The sequence below is a fragment of the Pongo abelii genome, chromosome 5 (genome assembly GCF_028885655.2).
Source record: "Pongo abelii isolate AG06213 chromosome 5, NHGRI_mPonAbe1-v2.0_pri, whole genome shotgun sequence".
Taxonomy (NCBI): Eukaryota; Metazoa; Chordata; class Mammalia; order Primates; family Hominidae; genus Pongo; species Pongo abelii.
The window spans coordinates 140,027,108-140,045,136 of record NC_071990.2 but is presented as its reverse complement, the minus strand read 5'-3'; the positions used below and the strand labels follow the sequence as shown (position 1 = coordinate 140,045,136).

General features: G+C 40.1%; 1 protein-coding gene across 16 annotated transcripts in view; it reads left to right on the top strand.

The window, feature by feature from the left end:
* NHSL1 (NHS like 1) overlaps positions 1 to 18,029 on the top strand; it is a 273,639-nt gene that overhangs the window by 192,272 nt on the left and 63,338 nt on the right. For 11 of the 16 annotated variants that reach the window (XM_063725003.1, XM_054558217.2, XM_024249052.3 and 8 more), the window contains one exon: positions 6,816 to 6,968. Coding sequence is in view for 12 of the 16 variants with exons in the window: in XM_024249052.3 (XP_024104820.2) it covers positions 6,816 to 6,968 (153 nt within the window). In the remaining 4 variants the exon portion in view is untranslated. Of the gene's footprint in view, positions 1 to 3,280; positions 3,998 to 6,815; positions 6,969 to 18,029 lie in introns of those variants that run through there. The other 5 variants (XM_054558216.2, XM_063725006.1, XM_054558221.2 and 2 more) reach the window with 3 other exon arrangements.

The window sequence follows — 18,029 nt, the reverse complement described above, 5'->3', positions numbered from 1 at the left end:
GGGACTAGATCTTTGAAGCTTGGTTAGACTTTGCTGGAATTCGGAGAAGGAGCCGTCATATACAGGAGAGGAACTAGTGTGTTGCAGTGTCAATGAAGAGGATCAAGAGCTGGGTGGTTGGAAGTATATGATTAAGAAGATCATTAGGAAGGTGAGGAGAAAGAAAAACACCATTAGTAGGAGTCAGAAATTCACTGATGACCACTGAGAATTTTTTAAAAATTGAAATAAAGTCTTAGACAATAGAAAAGATAGTATGTGGATATAAATTGGAAGCGGGGGGTATAGAGCAATTACTCGAGGTGTTGGCAGTTCAGTCAGAGACAAGTAGGAAGACAGCCGTGGGGTCTGCTACACTGATTCCCTTGCATGAAAGCATGGCCCTTTATTAAGCAGAAGGCTGCTAAGCTGTCTCTTGAGATTTTATTCATTGATTTAACATACACTTACATATGTTTACATACCAGGTACTGTTCTAAGGAGTTTATCAATAATAACTCTTAGTTCTCATCATGACCTGGTGATATAAATACTGTTGTTATCCCGTTTTACAAATGAGCAAACCAAGGCATGGAGGGGTCACTCCTCTAGTCAGTGGCTGATAACCTGGGTAGGATGGTTCCAGAGGAGGACTGCTTTTCGCTATTATGCATTAGTGTCAAGTTTTTCATGTCTAGTTCATTAGAGCATTTCTTTTTCTTTTTTTTTGCCCTGTGCAATGGGCCTTGTTTGTAATCCAAACACTTTGGGAGGCTGAGGTGGGAGGATTGCTTGAGGCCAGGAGTTTGAGAACAGCCGGGCAACATAGTACCCTATCTTTACAAAAACTTTTTTTTTCGCCACTGTAATATATGGCTGAAGTTGGCATCAGAAGTACCATGGATTTGTATCTTTTCTGTTGCACGTATAAATTGAACAATTAAAAAATACACTTCCAGAAGAATATGGCTCTTCCATCAACCACAGCATTGAGGCATGCAAATTATATGATGAAAACATTTCCCTGTGCTCATGCTCATATCAAAGATGCAAAGTAAGAGCTGGCAATTGATTGGGGAAATTTTCTAATTAATAAGCGCTTTCAAAATACAACTTAATATAGAACGCAAGAAATGTGATGGTTTATTTGGTTTATTTCCTATAGATCTGGATTTTATGGTGTTATGTGGCAGTGTGGAATAATGCACAGAGGGTGAGACGTCCTAGGATGCCGGGATGGAAGCCTGCATTCTCCCCCAGGTTTACCACTTACTCGTGTGTAACCAAGTACAGTTGGCTCTCCATATCCGCGGGTTCCACTTCTGTGGATTCAAGCAACCATGGAGCAAAAATATTTGGGGAAAAAAATCACAATAAAAGTAATGCAGCAATAAAAAAATACATATGTTTAAACCAATACAGTGTAACAACTACTTACATAGCATTTACATTGTATTAGGTACTATAAGTAATGTAGAGATGATTTAAAGTATATGGGAAGATGTGCATAGGTTGCATGCAAATACTACAGTATTTTATATCAGGGACTGGAGCATCCAAGGATTTTTGTATCCAAGGGGCATCCTGGAATTGATACAGAGGAACAACTGCGGCCACTTTATATCACACTTAATATTGGGTGAGAAAGGAAATTACTCCATGCAAGATTCTTCCTACAGTTCATTTTCTGAGAGGAAAGAGCACTTCTCTGGTCCTGGGGGATGGAAATGTGTCTCACAGCCTGAGGAATCTCTCTCTGTCTTTAAAATGAGAGCCAGTGAGATTCATTATACAGTTTTGTTTTCTTGCCATTGCTTCCTTCAAGGTTTTGCTCAAATCTCACCTTTTCATGAGGACCACCCTGACTCCTACGATCCTGCAGCCTGGCCACCTTCAAACCCCCTTTTATGTTGCTCAACTTTTTTATTTTGTCTATTGCACTCAACTCCTTCTAATATACCATAAAATTGTAGTTTAGTGTCAAATAATTTAAGCTCCATGAGGGCAGGGATCTCACCTATTTTGTCCAATGATGTATCCCAACTAAATGAAAGAGTAGTAGTTAGCATCGGTGCCTGGTATTTATCTTTCTGATGAATGAATCTATATTCAGATGCCATTGTTGAGCACATGGAAAGCTACATGCTATGGAGGATTGAGCATAATCAGGGTTTCTTGAAAGAACAATTTCTGTTTTCACTGGACATTTGCATGGTGACACTTAACCTCAAACACTTGTGGATTGTGCATGTGCGTGTTTTTGCCCACAACTCTCCTTGTGTCTAATGCAATGAGCAGAGCGAGGTCACTCTTGCAGATACATTTGTTTTCCAAAGGGGAACTTTGCCTGCTAATTTAGGGCAGCCACATAATCTGACTTACAGGCTCAGTCGTTTCTCATTTGCCATCTGGCAATTTAATTACTTTAAAATAAAGCTATATATAGAATGAAATAACACAAGTTGGAAATCTGTGATAATATGTATGATAAGATGGTAACGTTTCTATTTGTTTTTTTGTTTTGTTGTTGTTGAAAAAATAAAGGGCATAAAAAGACCTGAGAAGGAATCATTTCAAAGCTTTCCCTAGACAGAGCCCCTTATATAAATTTTATTCTTTGACTAAGAGCCTTTGTTATAAACTAAATGTTTTGAATTAGTGGATTATTACATTTTTCCATTGAGTTATAAGTCTGGCCCAAAGCTATGAAATAAGAGATTGTCTAAATTGTTTCAAAAGTGTTTGGCCATGAAGTGGAACTGGGCTGAGATGTGAGGAAGGTTCTTTTCCTTTTTCCCTTGTCATAGTATTTCCGAATCTATATTCTCCTTTTTTTTCCTATCCCTTTACCCCTGGAATATGTTTTTTCAGTGCCTTCTTATACTCTGTTTCTGATTTCTCTGTCTCTGCTTGTGCTTCCCTAGTTCTCCGTGGTTAATTGCCAATGGGCAAAAGAACCAGCGCTCTGGATGGTAGATTCAAGTTAAAGAGTAACTCAGATAATGTTTGTTTGAGACAACTGTGAGGGAAGGGCGATTATGGAATTCTGAAAACCAGGAGCTTAAGTGACAATTACATTTAAAATAAAGATTAAAATGGTTAGGGTACTTTATCTAATTTATCATTTGGAGTGGGGAAGTTGTATTTTTTTTGGTGGATTTTTTTTTCTTGATTGTTGTGGCAGCTAGATGCAAATAAGATCACACTTTGGAACACACAATGCTGATTCTGAATCACTGGCAAAGAAGGGTGAGAAGACAGAGCATCCTAATTTGCACAAAAATGCAACCAAGTCATCATTTGCAGCTCCTTGGAGATTCCATTCTAAAGTTTTACTGCTTGTACAAGTTCCTTTGGTATGGGAGGCAGAGCCTGGGGCGTGGTTGAGAAACAATAGTTTGGCTTTTTTCCCCGCTAAATCAGTTCAAATCCCATATACCCTGAATTAACTGGAATTGCTCTCAGACTCGGCAGCTCCTGTGAAAGATCTGGGTGTTCATAGTGGCCTAATGAAATGGGGAACACACTTGTTTCATCTTGACTTCCGTAGAGGAAAATCTGCACTATTTTTGTGGGCTCAGAGAGGAGGAACTTCTGATCTGTTGGAGAGAAAACTGAATGAATGGGCACTGAGGCAGAAAGCCTGATGTGGCTGTCATGCAAATAAGAACCGTGATTGGCTTTCTCTTCCTTTCTGCGCACGATGTCACTGGCTGCTCTCAGCCTTAAAGATTAGGTTTCAGTAGGAGTTTTTCAGGTTCAAGGACTGTTAATGGTTTGTAACTGCCTGACAATAAGCTCAACCTCAAAGTTACATCAGCCTGGGCAGATGTCTAAGGATATGAGACCGGGGGAAGAAAAGTTAGAATCTGTAGCAGAAGGACGAAGCTTGCCACCTGCCTACTGGGCTGAGCTTTTAATGTGATTTACATTTCTGAGCTCTATGTAGGTGCCCTGGAAATGGTGGTCTTCATTAATGCAAAGATTAAGTCTTTAATTAAACTTTTTAAGAAGAAAAGTAAGTAGTTCCTTTTCTCTCTACTACCTATTGTGTGCATATGTTTCCGTATGTGTGTATGTCCCTGTGTGTCTGTGTGTGTGTGTGTGTGTGTGTGTGTCCATGTGTGTGTTTTAGGTCCTTCGTTTAATAGGCATGAGTTAAACTCTGCTCTATACCAGGTTGTTTAAATACCTCAGACTTTTGTAACTCTAGGACAGTATTATGTGATCTTAGCATGTCTTATTTATTTATGATTGGGGTTTTAAGTGAATTCATTTCTTTTGTGCTTTTCAAAAGAAGTCCTTTGAAGAGGGGGGAAAATTCTTGTACTTAATTTATGTTTCCCTTGATATCCAGTGTATGATTTTTTTATTCTTTGGCTAAATATGCAGCTGAGGTAAGGGAGCCTCTGTGTAATGTATCACATATTTCTGGTGGAGATAATCCCCTAAAACTCCCTGGCACTCTTTGTTGTGTATTTAAGAGCTCGAGCACAAACTGTCTAGACTGATCAGTGATTGTTGTAAGGTACAGAGCTTTTGTGGTGTGGCTTTATTGTGTACTTACCATTAACTTATGTTTCTTTAATGTAGGTGCTTCTTCATTCTGTTGAAAATAATAATTTTTATAACTACTTTGCTTTGTTTTTACATAGTCGGTGGTTTATTTTAGTTTAGTTTAGTTTAGTGTTTAGACCAGTGACTTATACTGGCTAAATGTACATGGGTAGGGGCATTGGTAAGAGGAGCTTTGGAGAAAGCTACAAAGAGCAGCACGGTGGGCTGATTTTCTGCAGCTCCTTGCTGAAGGCTGCCTTTGGATGAACAGATTAAAAGTGGCCCTGTCGAGAGTGAAGAACACCAGGGGAAGAGACTTCTTCATAGGAGCCAGTTGGTAGCTGTGCAGTGGTGCGATTGATGGTGCAGACACGAATGCCATTACTTGGATTTGATTTGAAGTTGTCGAATAGGAAAAGTTTCCATTTTCAATAGTTTCTAACTCTGAAGTATGATAACTCAGTCTTTAAAATAAATGGACATCAGCACAAAACACTGTGATGAACTCTGGCTACACTTTGCGGGGACATATGGTGAGTTTGGCCCAATGCTAGATTCTTCTGAAACACAAATGAAGGTTAAGTCAGGTCTTTGTGGATTTTGTGTGTTAAGATTGATAGTTGTATGCACCACGCAAAACATTTGCTCAACAGGAGTTTACATGAAATACTAGGTGCCAAATTCACATACTGCTTTTGTCAAATACTAAGCAGAAAGCACAATGGACATTTCTGTTTTTAACTTGATATCTAGTTCTCAGTTTATTTTCTCATTTAGCAACTTATGGAGAAGGTGAGGTCCTTTTGAAAATGAGTTATCCTGTTCAGATTCATAAGATTATAAAATTTAGTAGCTGCAGAAAAGATGGTATGTGAGATGAGCGCTAGCGTGTGGCCCAGGTTTACAAGAGACAGTGACGGTTCGAAGTTTGGGGCCTCGTTAGAATAATTTTTACTGTTCCTGCCACAACCATGTTTTACCTGAGTTATTTCTTGAGCTAAGTACTTTATGTATATTGGTTCATTTGATCTTTAGAGTAGCCCTAATAACTGTGCTATAGAGTATGTTTAGTGAATTTTAGATATGCTCAAATGGATTTAATAGTTTATGCGTGTGTTCTCACGTTACTTTGAGAATTCATTTTATGGTCTAATTTCCAGGTACATGTTGTGTTGGGGACATGGATACGCCCAGTGTGAACTCTATAGCATAGATCAGAGTCAGGAAGACTTGCTCCTCACTCACAATTCAAGTACCTGCTGGCTTTACAAGGGTTAGACTTGCTACCTCAAGCAAATGCCTCAGCACAAGGACTTTCTCCAATACCTTTCCAGTCTCTCTTATGCCTGGGTTACATGGCGGATATATAGAAAGTATTAAAATGTTGTTGATGAATTTGTTTTGGTGCTGTCAGCCTCATTTTGGGCTCCACTGATGCCTCAACTTAGCTTGTGTTGTCAGGAAAAATGAACTAGAGAGGTCTCAAGCCTCCGAGGATTTAAAGAAAAATTATTGTAGAGATTTATCTTAGTCTCAGGATTTTACCTGTTACTTTGTCCTCTAATGTCTTGGTCTCTTCTGTGCTGGGAAAATTTAGTTGAATTGGATTGTGTTGGGAAGAGTCAATTGCATTGTAATTTGAAAAATTTTTAATATAAAAGGTTTCATGAAAGCAAGAAATGCAGAGAGAATTTTGTAACACAAATGGGTCTCCACATGTATTAGCTATGTCATTTACATGTAAATTGAATATTTACGCTTAGTTTTTTAAAAACGTAATTGAGTTTATAACAGTGATGCCCTTTAAATAATGCTGTAGAGGGAGAATATTTGTTATAAACCTCCTGGTAGGAAATTCATTTCTATCAGGACAGTCTAACATTTACTGTTGCAATGGCATTATACAGTTGAGTAACTGCTATTTGTTGTGTGTGTGGGAGGGGGGTTAAGTAGGAATTGGAGGTCTCTATCAATTCTGTCAGATGTTTTCAAACATTGCAGTAAAGGGAGGACCTAAAATGCTGGGAAGCAGTTAACTGAGCAAATGATTCTATGAAAACATTGTTTGGAGGGTGGACACTTTCAGCTTTTCCTTTATAAATAAAACACTGTGGGCAAGACCCCTGGAATCTAAGATTAAACCTAATTTAGGATTTGCTCCATTGCTCCCTTGCTGGCCCTTACCCGTGGATGTGTTAGACATGGAAACACATCATGATGTAATGAACCTGTAGCCAATGAAGTTGACACCTGAATGTATTCTATCTTTTTTTCTATAGCAGTTTCCAACCTAGATGAGGAAAGCCGATGGACAGTCCACTATACTGCCCCATGGCACCAGCAGGAGAATGTGTTCCTTCCCACCACAAGACCACCCTGCGTTGAGGACCTGCACCGCCAAGCCAAGCTCAACCTCAAATCAGTACTGAGGGGTAAGATGGCATCCTCTGTGAGCTTATTTTCTTGGGTTACTGGCTGCTGAGAGCATAAGTTTGATATCTATCTATAAAACCAGCTCTAATTTTATTGAATGTATAGTATGCTACATCTTTATACGATATCATAAATACAACCTAATACATGCTGATATGGTTTGGCTGTGTCCCCACCCAAATCTCATCTTAAATTGTAGCTCCCATAATACTCCTGTGTTGTAGGAGGGACCCAGTGGGAGATAATTGAATCATGGGGCCAGTTTCCCCCATACTGTTCTCATGGTAGTGAATAAGTCTCATGAAATCTGATGGTTTTATAAGGGGACACCCCTTTTGCTTGGCTGTCAATTCTCTCTTGTCTGCTGCCATGTAAGATGTGCCTTTCACCTTCCGCCATGATTGTGTGGCCTCCTCAGCCATGTGGAACTGTGAGTCCATTAAACCTCTTTTTCTTTATAAATTTCCCAGTCTTGGGTACATCTTTTTCAGCAGTGTGAAAATGGGATAATACACATGCCTAAGATGTTCTGGTCTCTGCAGAAGCTTGCCTATTTGCAGATATGCAAATCTATTTCCAGGAGCCCACACCTTCTTAGAAACACTTTAGCATGTTTAAACTGCCAGTGTTAATTTGATCCAAATAAACCACTGCTGACATGGGCAGTTTTGCCACTGTCTTTTTAAAACCATTCTAAGTATTCAAAACCAATTTGTTTTTTTGAACACACTTGTTTGTTCTGTTTAGTTCAAGCTGGCTGGAAAAAGGACCTATATATAGACTTTGAAGACATGCTAAATGGTTTGATTTATCAGAACTGGGGTATCACCCAACTGGACTCCTCTGAGCCTAGGTTCTGCCAGCAGATGAGCAAGGTATATTTGGTCAAGTAGAAAATATAGGAAGAGTGTATTCCTATATCTAGTTTAAAATTCTCATTTTTACTTCAATTTATTGTGGTTTGTTTTTCTTATTGAGATGGAGTCTCACTCTGTCACCCAGGCTGGAGTGCAGTGGCGTGATCTCGGCCCGCTGCAACCTCCACCTCCCAGATTCGAGCCATTCTCCTGCCTCAGCCTTCTGAGTAGCTGGGATTACAGGAGTGCATCACCACACCTGGCTAATTTTTGTATTTTTAGTAGAGATGGGGTTTCACCACATTACCCAGGCTGGTCTCAAACTCCTGACCTCATGTGATCCACCCACCTCAGCCTCCCAACATGCTAGGATTACAGGCATGAGCCACTGCACCCGGCCCAATTTATTGTTGATGTTAAAAAGTAAATGTGTGGCAAGGAGGGCAACCTAAAAGTGATAAAGAAGGAAAGTAGTTCTTCAAAGAGGAAAGAGTGACTTGTAAAATTCAGAGACTTTTTCTTAGTACAACAAACCAAACTTCTTATTCTACCAGATGCTGCTCCTACCAGACTTCTCATACCATGCAGTATTTGGGACATTAGTATACCAAAGAAGTATTTGTTATTTATCTAAAATGTAATTTAACCGGGGCTCCTGTGTTTTATCTAATTATGGAAGACTTGACTTTGGGAGAAATTCTGTCATTGATTCAAGGAAAATCTAGAAAAATAATTTTATCTTGTATGTCAGTCACTTATGAAGTGATTCATTCTTTAATGTACCACCACTATGATGACTGATAACATTTATTAAACACTTAACTCTAATGCCAGATACTGTTCTAAGCCCACTAAATGTATTATCTCATCTAATTTTCGCAGTGATCCTACTGCTTACTGTTACTGTGCCCAGATGGAAAAATGGAAGCACAACGATTAGAAACTTTCCCAAGATCTCCAAGTTAATTAGCAGTAGGACCAGGATTTAAACTTGGACAGTCTGAGGCTGTGGAGCTCCTATTCTTAACTGCTACACTATACTGCCTTTAACAATGATTTATTTATTGGGAATCTGTTATTCTGGCAGAAGTGCAGAGTACAAAGGCGGGGTCCTAGCTCTCAAACACAATGTGGAAAATACTGAGGAGACAAACCAAAAATTGCTGTATGGGAATTAAAGAGGGCAGATAATTTCTGCTTGGAGAGGGAAAGAATAGCTATCCATAGGTTCCCCATAGATTTGGTGTTCTGAACAGAACTGTGCAGACATTTCAGATCATGGTTCTATTTTTTGTTCCTTTAATCTTTTGTAATGCTTAGATTATCTAATGTATCTTCCAGTATCTTGTATCTCATAGCTTTGCTATTGGACTATCCAGAAATGAGGGCATTGTTGGTTTCCCTTTTTATTGAGCCTGAGTAAACTCTGTCTTTAGTGACTTCAGTCTTAAATGAGAAGAATGGCATTCGTTTGGTTTGTTTGTAAATGGCCTTGGAGTTGTGCTTTGAGCTTTGTTGCTGTCATAATATTGGTCCCTTAATGTACCTAAATCCAACCAGTTTCTTCTAGATCCCTTTACTTCCTTGTGATTTATCTTTAGTAAATTGTGACCAGGAACTTCTCTACTTATAGTTCACCTTCCTCCACCAAATTACTAATAAGAATGTTAAATGGCACCGTTCCCAGGACAAATCCCCGAGGCAGTGCCTGGTTAGTTAGCATTTCTCTGCCCAGCTCCTAAGCAACAGAGCACTACATGGTCTGGCTTGTAGAAAACGCTTTTGTGAAGGTATGTGTGAGTTTGAATATTCAGGCTCGACTGTTTTTGATCACTTTCCAGGAAACTGTGCTTCACTCCCATTTCATGTATTTTCAAGTTCCAGATCAGGACTTGACTTTTCTCCCCTTGAAAAACTGAACATCTGTTTATAGGCATTTCTGCTTTTCTTGTTGAATATGCAGTACATCTATATGAAATATCATCTATCCCCACTGGTTTTGCCTAAACTTGAATTTTGTTTTGAAAAGATAAATGCTTTCATAATTGCTTTAATGCTCTAAAATGGTTCATCAAAGGGATTTACTATTAATAAAATTAATAACTTTGGAAAATTCCTGGAGCGCAACCTTTAAAGTCTGGATTTAAAAACTTCGTAAGAGATTTTAGATAAATTATAGACTTATGAACAGTGGTTGGGAAGGATGAAATGAGAAAGATTATCTGAGTTCTTTTGTTCTCAGTTATTTACTTTTAACCACATGTACAGAACTTCATGTACCTCTTCCCCTATATCATCTTAGCAACCTGAAATAAACACAACATGAGTGCAAGGTATTTATTACCTCATTATCAGTGAAGATTAAAAAAAAATCAGTCTCTGAATATGTGGCACTATTAAGATTTGATGTTATATAAATTATCAGTCTAAGTTCATTCAACCTCAGCATTCTCTACTTAAAAATATAGAAAGGTAGCTAGGTATTCACAGTAAGTAATCTATTTTGTTTCTTCTTCTATTCTGTGTCCATAATTTTAAGAAAAGAATACCATTCTTCAATATTAAACAGGTTATTGCTTTTTCATCGCCATTAAATGCTTATTGTATGAATTAGTCTGTCAGTTTTTATGGGGAGCTAGTCTACTCTTGGGAACCATAAAGTGTGAAGGGAAATGACACAGCGAGTATCAATAAATGCATAATGAAATGTAAACATATACTTTTTAAAACAATGCATAAATCCTTAGTAGTTAACAGATTAACTGAAGAAGCCACAGAATTACTGGAAAATGTTTTATGAAAAAACTGAGTTTGACTTAGTACATAAAAGCAGATAATAGACATAAATTAATCAATATTGAGCATCTGTTCGGTTCTATGCTAGGAGTGTTTAAATGAATGGATGAAAGTTCTTGGGTCCTCAACTTTAAAGAGCCAGGCCTGCTGTCTTGGCAGCAGCTTGTAGCAGAGTTTGTCTTGAGGTTTGCTACTGCAAGCTTACTGTCTTACAGTAGTAAACAGGCAGTTGTGTGATGGAGGTGTGCATGAGGTACATTGTGCACACAGGGAGAGAGGGCTCAGTCAGAGAACAAAGAAAAGCACTGGGAGGTCCCCGCACTCCCCTACTCCCTCCTGCTCCCATCCCCACATGAGAGAGGAGATAGTCTTTCAAGATGTGTAAAATGGCATTTGGAGCAGGCTCTTGTCAATGTATAATTTCGCTCTACTGTGATCTGAATATAGCAGATATCTTTTGTATTTACAGCTGGAGAGTCTCTGGAGACTTTGATAAAATTTGATGGTCACAGGCTTAGATTAAATGTCTTGGTTTTGTTTGTTGATTTGTTACTGGAGATTTAGGTAATGATTCACTGCTAATGAAGATACAAACATGTACAGGTTGAACATCCCTAATCTGAAAATTAGAAATCTGAAATGCTCCAAAATCCAAAACTTTTTGAGCACTGACATGATGCTCAAAGGAAGTACTCATTTGAGCATTTTGGGTTTTGGGATTAGGGATTCTCTCTCAGTAGTTATAATGCAAATATTCTAAAATCAGAAAAAAAACCCAAATCTGAAACATTTCTGGTCCCAAGCATTTCGGATAAGAGATACTCAACATTTACCCAGATTTAAAAATGGCATTTTAATATTTGCTTCAATAGACATCTGGGTAGCAACAAAAAATAAATTTTTGAGGATGGATCCCATTATCTGTGAAGAATTCACTCAGCTTCTTACTGCGTTTCCAGAAGAAGTCTACCCTTTTTACATCCATCATTGTTTGAATCCTTCATGAACTTCATTGGAGATAGCTGTGATGATAAGTAACCTAAATCTGGCTAAATTTTTATCTGCATAGTTTTTAGCTTTATGGAAAGGGCTACAACTAAGTGGAAAAGAAATCAAGAGATAGGAGTAAGCTGAATGAGAGGTTCAGATTTTGCTTTTTTGTAACCTGTAGACCTCATTTGACAACTATGAGCATATTAAAGGCTGAAATAAAGACATGTCACTTTTAAGGCTCCATCCCCAAAAAGCCCAACTTGAGAGAGAGATAAACATAATTTCTGACAGTATGTTTAACAGGCATTGTAGTTACTGTCTCTGTGTACACTCCTGCCTGAATTAGTTCACAGAGCAGCTGTTGTTGGCATCAGAAATGTTCTCTAGTCACAGCCCTTTCCTGAAGAAATGCATTTTAGCAGGTCAGCATGCTCTGTGGCTCTAGAATTTAAAAAGTGTGAGCACAAGGAGGAGTGTTGAATCTGGCCTATGTCATTCAAAGTCAGAGGGTTATATTTATTATACCTGAAAGGATAGGAGTTGAGAATTTATTACACAATGTGAAAAAATAACTACTTACAGCAAGTGATTAAAAACAATGGTACACACATCGACCTGTTTAACATTAAAGAATGATTTACCATCCAGGCGCAGTGGCTCATGCCTATAATCCCAGCACTTTGGGAGGCCAAGGCGGGCGGATCACGAGGTCAGGAGATAGATACCATCCTGGCCAACATGGTGAAACCCTGTCTCTACTAAAAATACAAAAATTAGCCGGGTGTGGTGGCGCATGCCTGTAGTCCCAGCCTGCTCAAGAGGCTGAGGCAGGAGAATCACTTGAACCTGGGAGGCAGAGGCTGCAGTGGGCTGAGATCGCGCCACTGCACTCCAGCCTGGTGACAGAGTGAGACTGTCTCAAAAAAAAAAGAAGAGAATGATTTACCTTTCCTAAAATTATGGACTAGATTTCCAAGTTGTTCCAGCCAGATTTATCTACAGTTACCGAAAGCAGACTTTGAGGGTGACTGCATCCACCCTTAGTTGTCATGAAGCCTCCTAGCTCCCTTTTGGTGTAGACAAGTATGTTTGTCTTGGGAGAGGTTGTGGGCCTCCTTCTGGATTTGATGAGGGTGCTTGTCTGTCTTATTTATCTGCCTAGAGCACATGGGTCCCTGAGATGTCGCAGATACCCCTTGTCTTTCGCCATCGGTTCTCCACTTGAAGGTCCTGTGGCACTTTCCCAGAACTGTCTAGGAGGTGCCTTTGTAGGAATGGCCTGTGGACATTGATTGAGAGCTCTCCCTGATGGCATGATGCATCTGCCCACCACCTCAGACAGGCCCAGGATGGACATCTGCTTTGCCCACCTTATGCTAACCACATTGAATTCTTCATCTTTTTTTCTGTAACTTTTAAAAAAATATGACATATAACACAGAGAGGTACATAAAATGTGTATGGCTTAAGAGATAGAGTGAACACCTGTATAACCATTACCTAGGTCAAAATGTGACCTAAACTTCAGAAGCTTCCTGTTCCTGCTTGCTTGCCTTTTTTCTTTTTTCTTTCTTTCTTTCTTTCTTTTTTTTTTTTTTTTTTTTTTTTTGAGACAGGGTCTTGCTCTGTTGCCCAGGCTGGAGTGCAGCAATGTGATCACAGCTCACTGCAGCCTTGACTTCCTGGGCCCAATCCATCCTCCCACCTCAGCCCCCTGAGTAGCTGGGACTATAGGCACACAACACTGTGCCCAGCTAGATTTTGTGTTTGTAGAGATGGGGTTTTGCCTTGTTGCCCTGTCTGGTCTTACACTCCTGGGCTCAAGTCGTCCACCTGCCTCGGCCTCCCAAAGTGCTGGCATTACAGGCGTGAGCCTCCACACCCAGCCATCCTCCTGTTTTCTAACAGAAGTCCAGGTGTCATGTGAAGTACTTTGAGTCGCATCTAAATTCCAATCCTGACTTTGTTACATACTAGGTATAGGTTACTTGAGTTTAATTTTGTTTGTTTCTTCAACATTTTGATCTTGTTTTCTCATCTATAAAGGCCATAATATCTGTTTACATGGGAATGAAATGAACATATTCATGTAAAGTATTAATATCTCAGTGTACCTGCCCCTCAATGTGGAAGTTATAAGTGTCTGTGGAGGGAGGGGTGCATTTTAATTGAAGTGCAATGGAACACAGATATAATTTTATAAATCTCAAATGGCCTCAGGATTTAGTTGGGTCTTTCTTTCCTACCCGTTGTGCTCCAGAGATATACTGTGGGGAGGAGGGATGAAGGAACAGAACAAGGAACACCTTCTGATGACAGTGACAGACGCTTAATACTCAGGTTCATTTCATCCACATGAGCAAGATGCCTTTCGCCACTCACCATCAACCTCTGAAAGACCCCTAGAATGCTGGAGCTGGAAAGAGCCGCCCAGTCCTCTGGTCAGTCCCCCTTTCCATTTTGTAGATAAGCAAAGCAAGACCCAGAGAAGTTAAGGGTTCCTGGTGCTCACGCATGCTGGTCTGTTCTGATCTCAGACCTCAAGAGCACTGAAGAGACCTGTCCCTTTGATGCCCTTTCAGCTGCCCTCCATTTTATGGAAGTTCACAGGGACAAAGCTCACCCTGGGAATCTCATGGCCAAAGATGGATTTGGTTTCTTTAGCCAGTTAACTTAGAAATGCAAATTGGCTCATTGTTGCCTAAAGGTGGTGACTTCATGGTTACTCCTGAAGTCTCCTCACTCACCCTGATTTCATTAAAATTCAAATAAGTCTAAGAGAAATAAAGGAAGCATCACATGATATGTTTGATTAATATCTATAACCATTCTTTCATCTTAATGGCTTTTGGTGCTTATTTTTAGGGTTATAATTGGTCATTAGTAACTCAATAGACTTAAAAAAATAGGCACAGGTTGCAAGGGAAGGAAAGATAAACATTTGAAATTAATAAATACACTAATGATTTAGCACTTGCAGCTGAGTTTATGATTTGCCTAGTTTGCTACTTCCCAAAGAATACTTCAGTAAAATTGATGTGCAAAAGGAGAAGGTCAGATGTCTCTGGCTAAGGTATTTTAATTTTTTTTTTTTTGGGACAGAGTCTTGCTCTGGTGGCCAGGCTGGAGTGCAGTGGTGTGATCTCGGCTCACTGCAACCTCCGCCTCCTAGGTTCAAGTGATTCTTATGCCTTAGCCTCCCACGTACCTGGGACTACAGGTGTGCACCACCATGCCCAGCTAATTTTTGTATTTTTAGTACAGATGGGATTTTGCCATGTTGGCCAGGCTGATCACTAACTCCTGACCTCAGGTGATCTGCCTGCCTCAGCCTCCCAAAGTGCTGGGATTGCAGACGTGAGCCACCACGCCCAGCCACTTAAGATTCAAGCAAGAAACTTTCAATTACTTATATTCATTTATACAGTTTTAAATCATTTTCTAGTGGAAACAAATACTGGCATAGAGTTGGGGGGGCAGGAGGAGTGCTATGTTATTCTGAAAAAGCAACTGAACAGAGGAAGGAAGTATAATTGTCTCATATTTCGCAAAACCGCAGTAGCACTGACATCTTGTTTTGTTGTCATTAACGATTCCAGAAGATGAGATGGAAGACCAGAATTCTGGTTGCGGTGTTGTCAGTGGCAAGCTGCAGGATACTGGAAGTCACATCCCATCTTCATACTTGGCTTCCGCCTCTGAAAAACAATTTGTGATCTCTATGTTCCCTTCTAAGCTCTAAAATTCTGATTGGCTCCTCAGTACTTAACTGTTTAAGGGTAATATGTGTGAAGTTAACTGACACAAAGATACTACCGACGGCTGAGCCTAAGTCCTGACAAACTGGGATGTGTAATCTTAAGTTTGTGTGGACGGAAAAATTGTCTAAGTGCATACTGCAAGTGAAGCACTGGGCTGGATGTTATAGTGCAATCAAAGATGAATGACGTTAATGCTTTCCTCCAGAGGCTGAAAGCTAGCCAGAGATAAGATGTATGTATGACTAGCTTATGTACAAGGTTCATAGCGGTGGTATTATTAAGCCTCACCCCTGGGTGTTATCTTTAAAACAAACTTGGTCAGCCTGCCCTAGTTAAAAATTCCTTACCAGCTCCCCATTACTAACAGAATATAACCTAAGCTCTTAGCATCTAGAAACCTTCCTGAACTCAAGCCCGTTTGTCTCATCTCATCTGTGGAATCACCTTTGCTCCCCAGACATCTCTACTCCTCCACCCAGTTTTTTTTACTTTGTGCCTTCACGTGTAATGATAAAGTCCTTCAGTTGGAATGCTAGCTTATCTTGTTCTTCTTTCTGTCTACTGCATGTCCCAAGCCATACTTTTTCCCTTCTGAACCACAGCCTCTCACACCTGGCCAACTCCTGTTTCCCCTTTGTGAGTCATCCTTGGGTGCTAGAGTCCCCCACAACCTTTCCTGGATTTCCCCTGGGTAGCCCCAGGAAGCCCTTTTCTACCTTGTCATGGAAGCTTACACTCCACCATTCCACTGCTTATGATACACTATATAATTGTGTTTGCATGTTTATCTCCCCACTTGACAGTAACATCCATGGGAACAGGGCTTTGTCTTTTCACTTGTGTGTCCCCAGCACACAGTCCAGTGACTGGGACTGCAAATACTGTTGTGTTTGTAGCAGGCCTGAAAATGTTGGAAAAGTCACCTAAAACACGGGAGAGAGATCAGAGTCAAAGCCGGGGAACAAGTAGTGAGAATGTGGAGTGATGAGATTGGGGATGGAGAGGGCCAGTGGTGAGGAGGAGGGAGGGTTGAGGCTTGGAAGCTTTACTTTAGGGCACTGGGAGGGAGAAGTCTGCAAAAGAGCACAACTGGGGAAGAAGAAAGTCAGCCAGGATGAGGCAGTCATCATGGCGCTCACAGGTGGGGAGAGAGTCATTGTAAGAAAAGGCTGTTGAATTGGTTGTTAGGTGGCGATTGGTGACCTTTGAAAGGGCAGTTTCAAGGAAGTCTTTAGATTAAGAAGCCACATTTCCTGAGATAAGAAGGATTTTTATAAGCAGAAAAACAATAAAAGTAATTTTTTTAAAGAAATAAAGGTGAGTGAATGATGTCAACAGAGCAGAGAGGGAAGGGATAGTATTTTGAGGTGGTGGCAGGGTACAGCTGATATTATTACATGTTTTAAAAACTAGAGCTTATGAAAATAGGGCCGTAGACAAAAGGAGTCAGCAGGAGGGGAAAAGATTGCAGATATGGAAAGAGAATGGGAGGATGTTCCCTGAAGAAGCAGGAAGGAGGCAGTCAACTCACGGCAAAGCGGAGGGTTGGAGGTTGCGGCCTCTGTCTCCTAGAGGGAATTGGGGAAGCATGTTATGAGATGGAGCCAGAGATCGAGGCTGTTCATTACATGGTGTGGGAGCCTTGCTTGCAATGTGGCCCCCGCCATATTGTTAGTTCTTTGGTAAAAAGGATGACTTTATTTGGTGCTCTCTGGCTCAGGTCTTGTGAATTTAATTAGGTTGGCTTTTCAAAGACAAATGATGTTATTAAAGGCTTAAAAAAAATGTGTGGTATTTCATTTGGCTCTATTGGAATTTTTGTCCTGAGGGAAAGTTGCCCAGCCGGATGAAACTGTGGATTAAATGCCCTATTCAGAAAAAGAAAAGAGCAGACAAAAATATGGGATTAACAGAATGGGAATTATATACAAAAAGGGGCTACTTAACTTCTCCTATTGGATTTGATGGCACGGAATTTTCTATAATACTAAGTGCTACTCTGGGTACAGTAACCCCAAAAGAAGTGCTTTCCTCGGTGTCCTTAACTCGGGAGAGGGAAGTTGGATGCAAGAGCAAAGGAAAAATGAACGATCATTGCTTTTTCAGATAGTTAAAGAGACGTGTTGCCCCCACCCCCATACCTTTTTTTTTTTTTTTTTAACGGTAAGCAACACGGAAAAGATAGAATGGCAAAGACAGTCATTTAAATGATCCAGGTCTTAACAAAGCACTACGGATTGTTTAAACAAAAGGCTTTTTGTTTTGTTTTTGTGTCTGTAGCCAGTCTGCTGTTTCAGCAATTCTATTTTAACTCCCGATAAAGTAAGTAACTTGAGTGGCCTCTATATTTCACTCAGGGCAGCATAAAAACGCTACATTGAAGGTACTGTTGGTAAGGTTTGTTATCATTCACGATACAACCAAGTCTCCGGTGTTGGCTTAGAATCTTTGCAGGCGATTTGATCTTGAGTAACCTTGGTGATGCTCCTCTGCTGCCAATGATACGGCTTTTTAATTTCTAAAGTGAAATGAGATCGCTTCCAATTTGGCGGCTCTCTCTGGTGGTGCTCAACTAGGACTTGCAGACTCTCAGCACACTCACATTAATCATGGCATCAGAAAGCTTTCACCTTAATTTAAATCAGATTTAGTT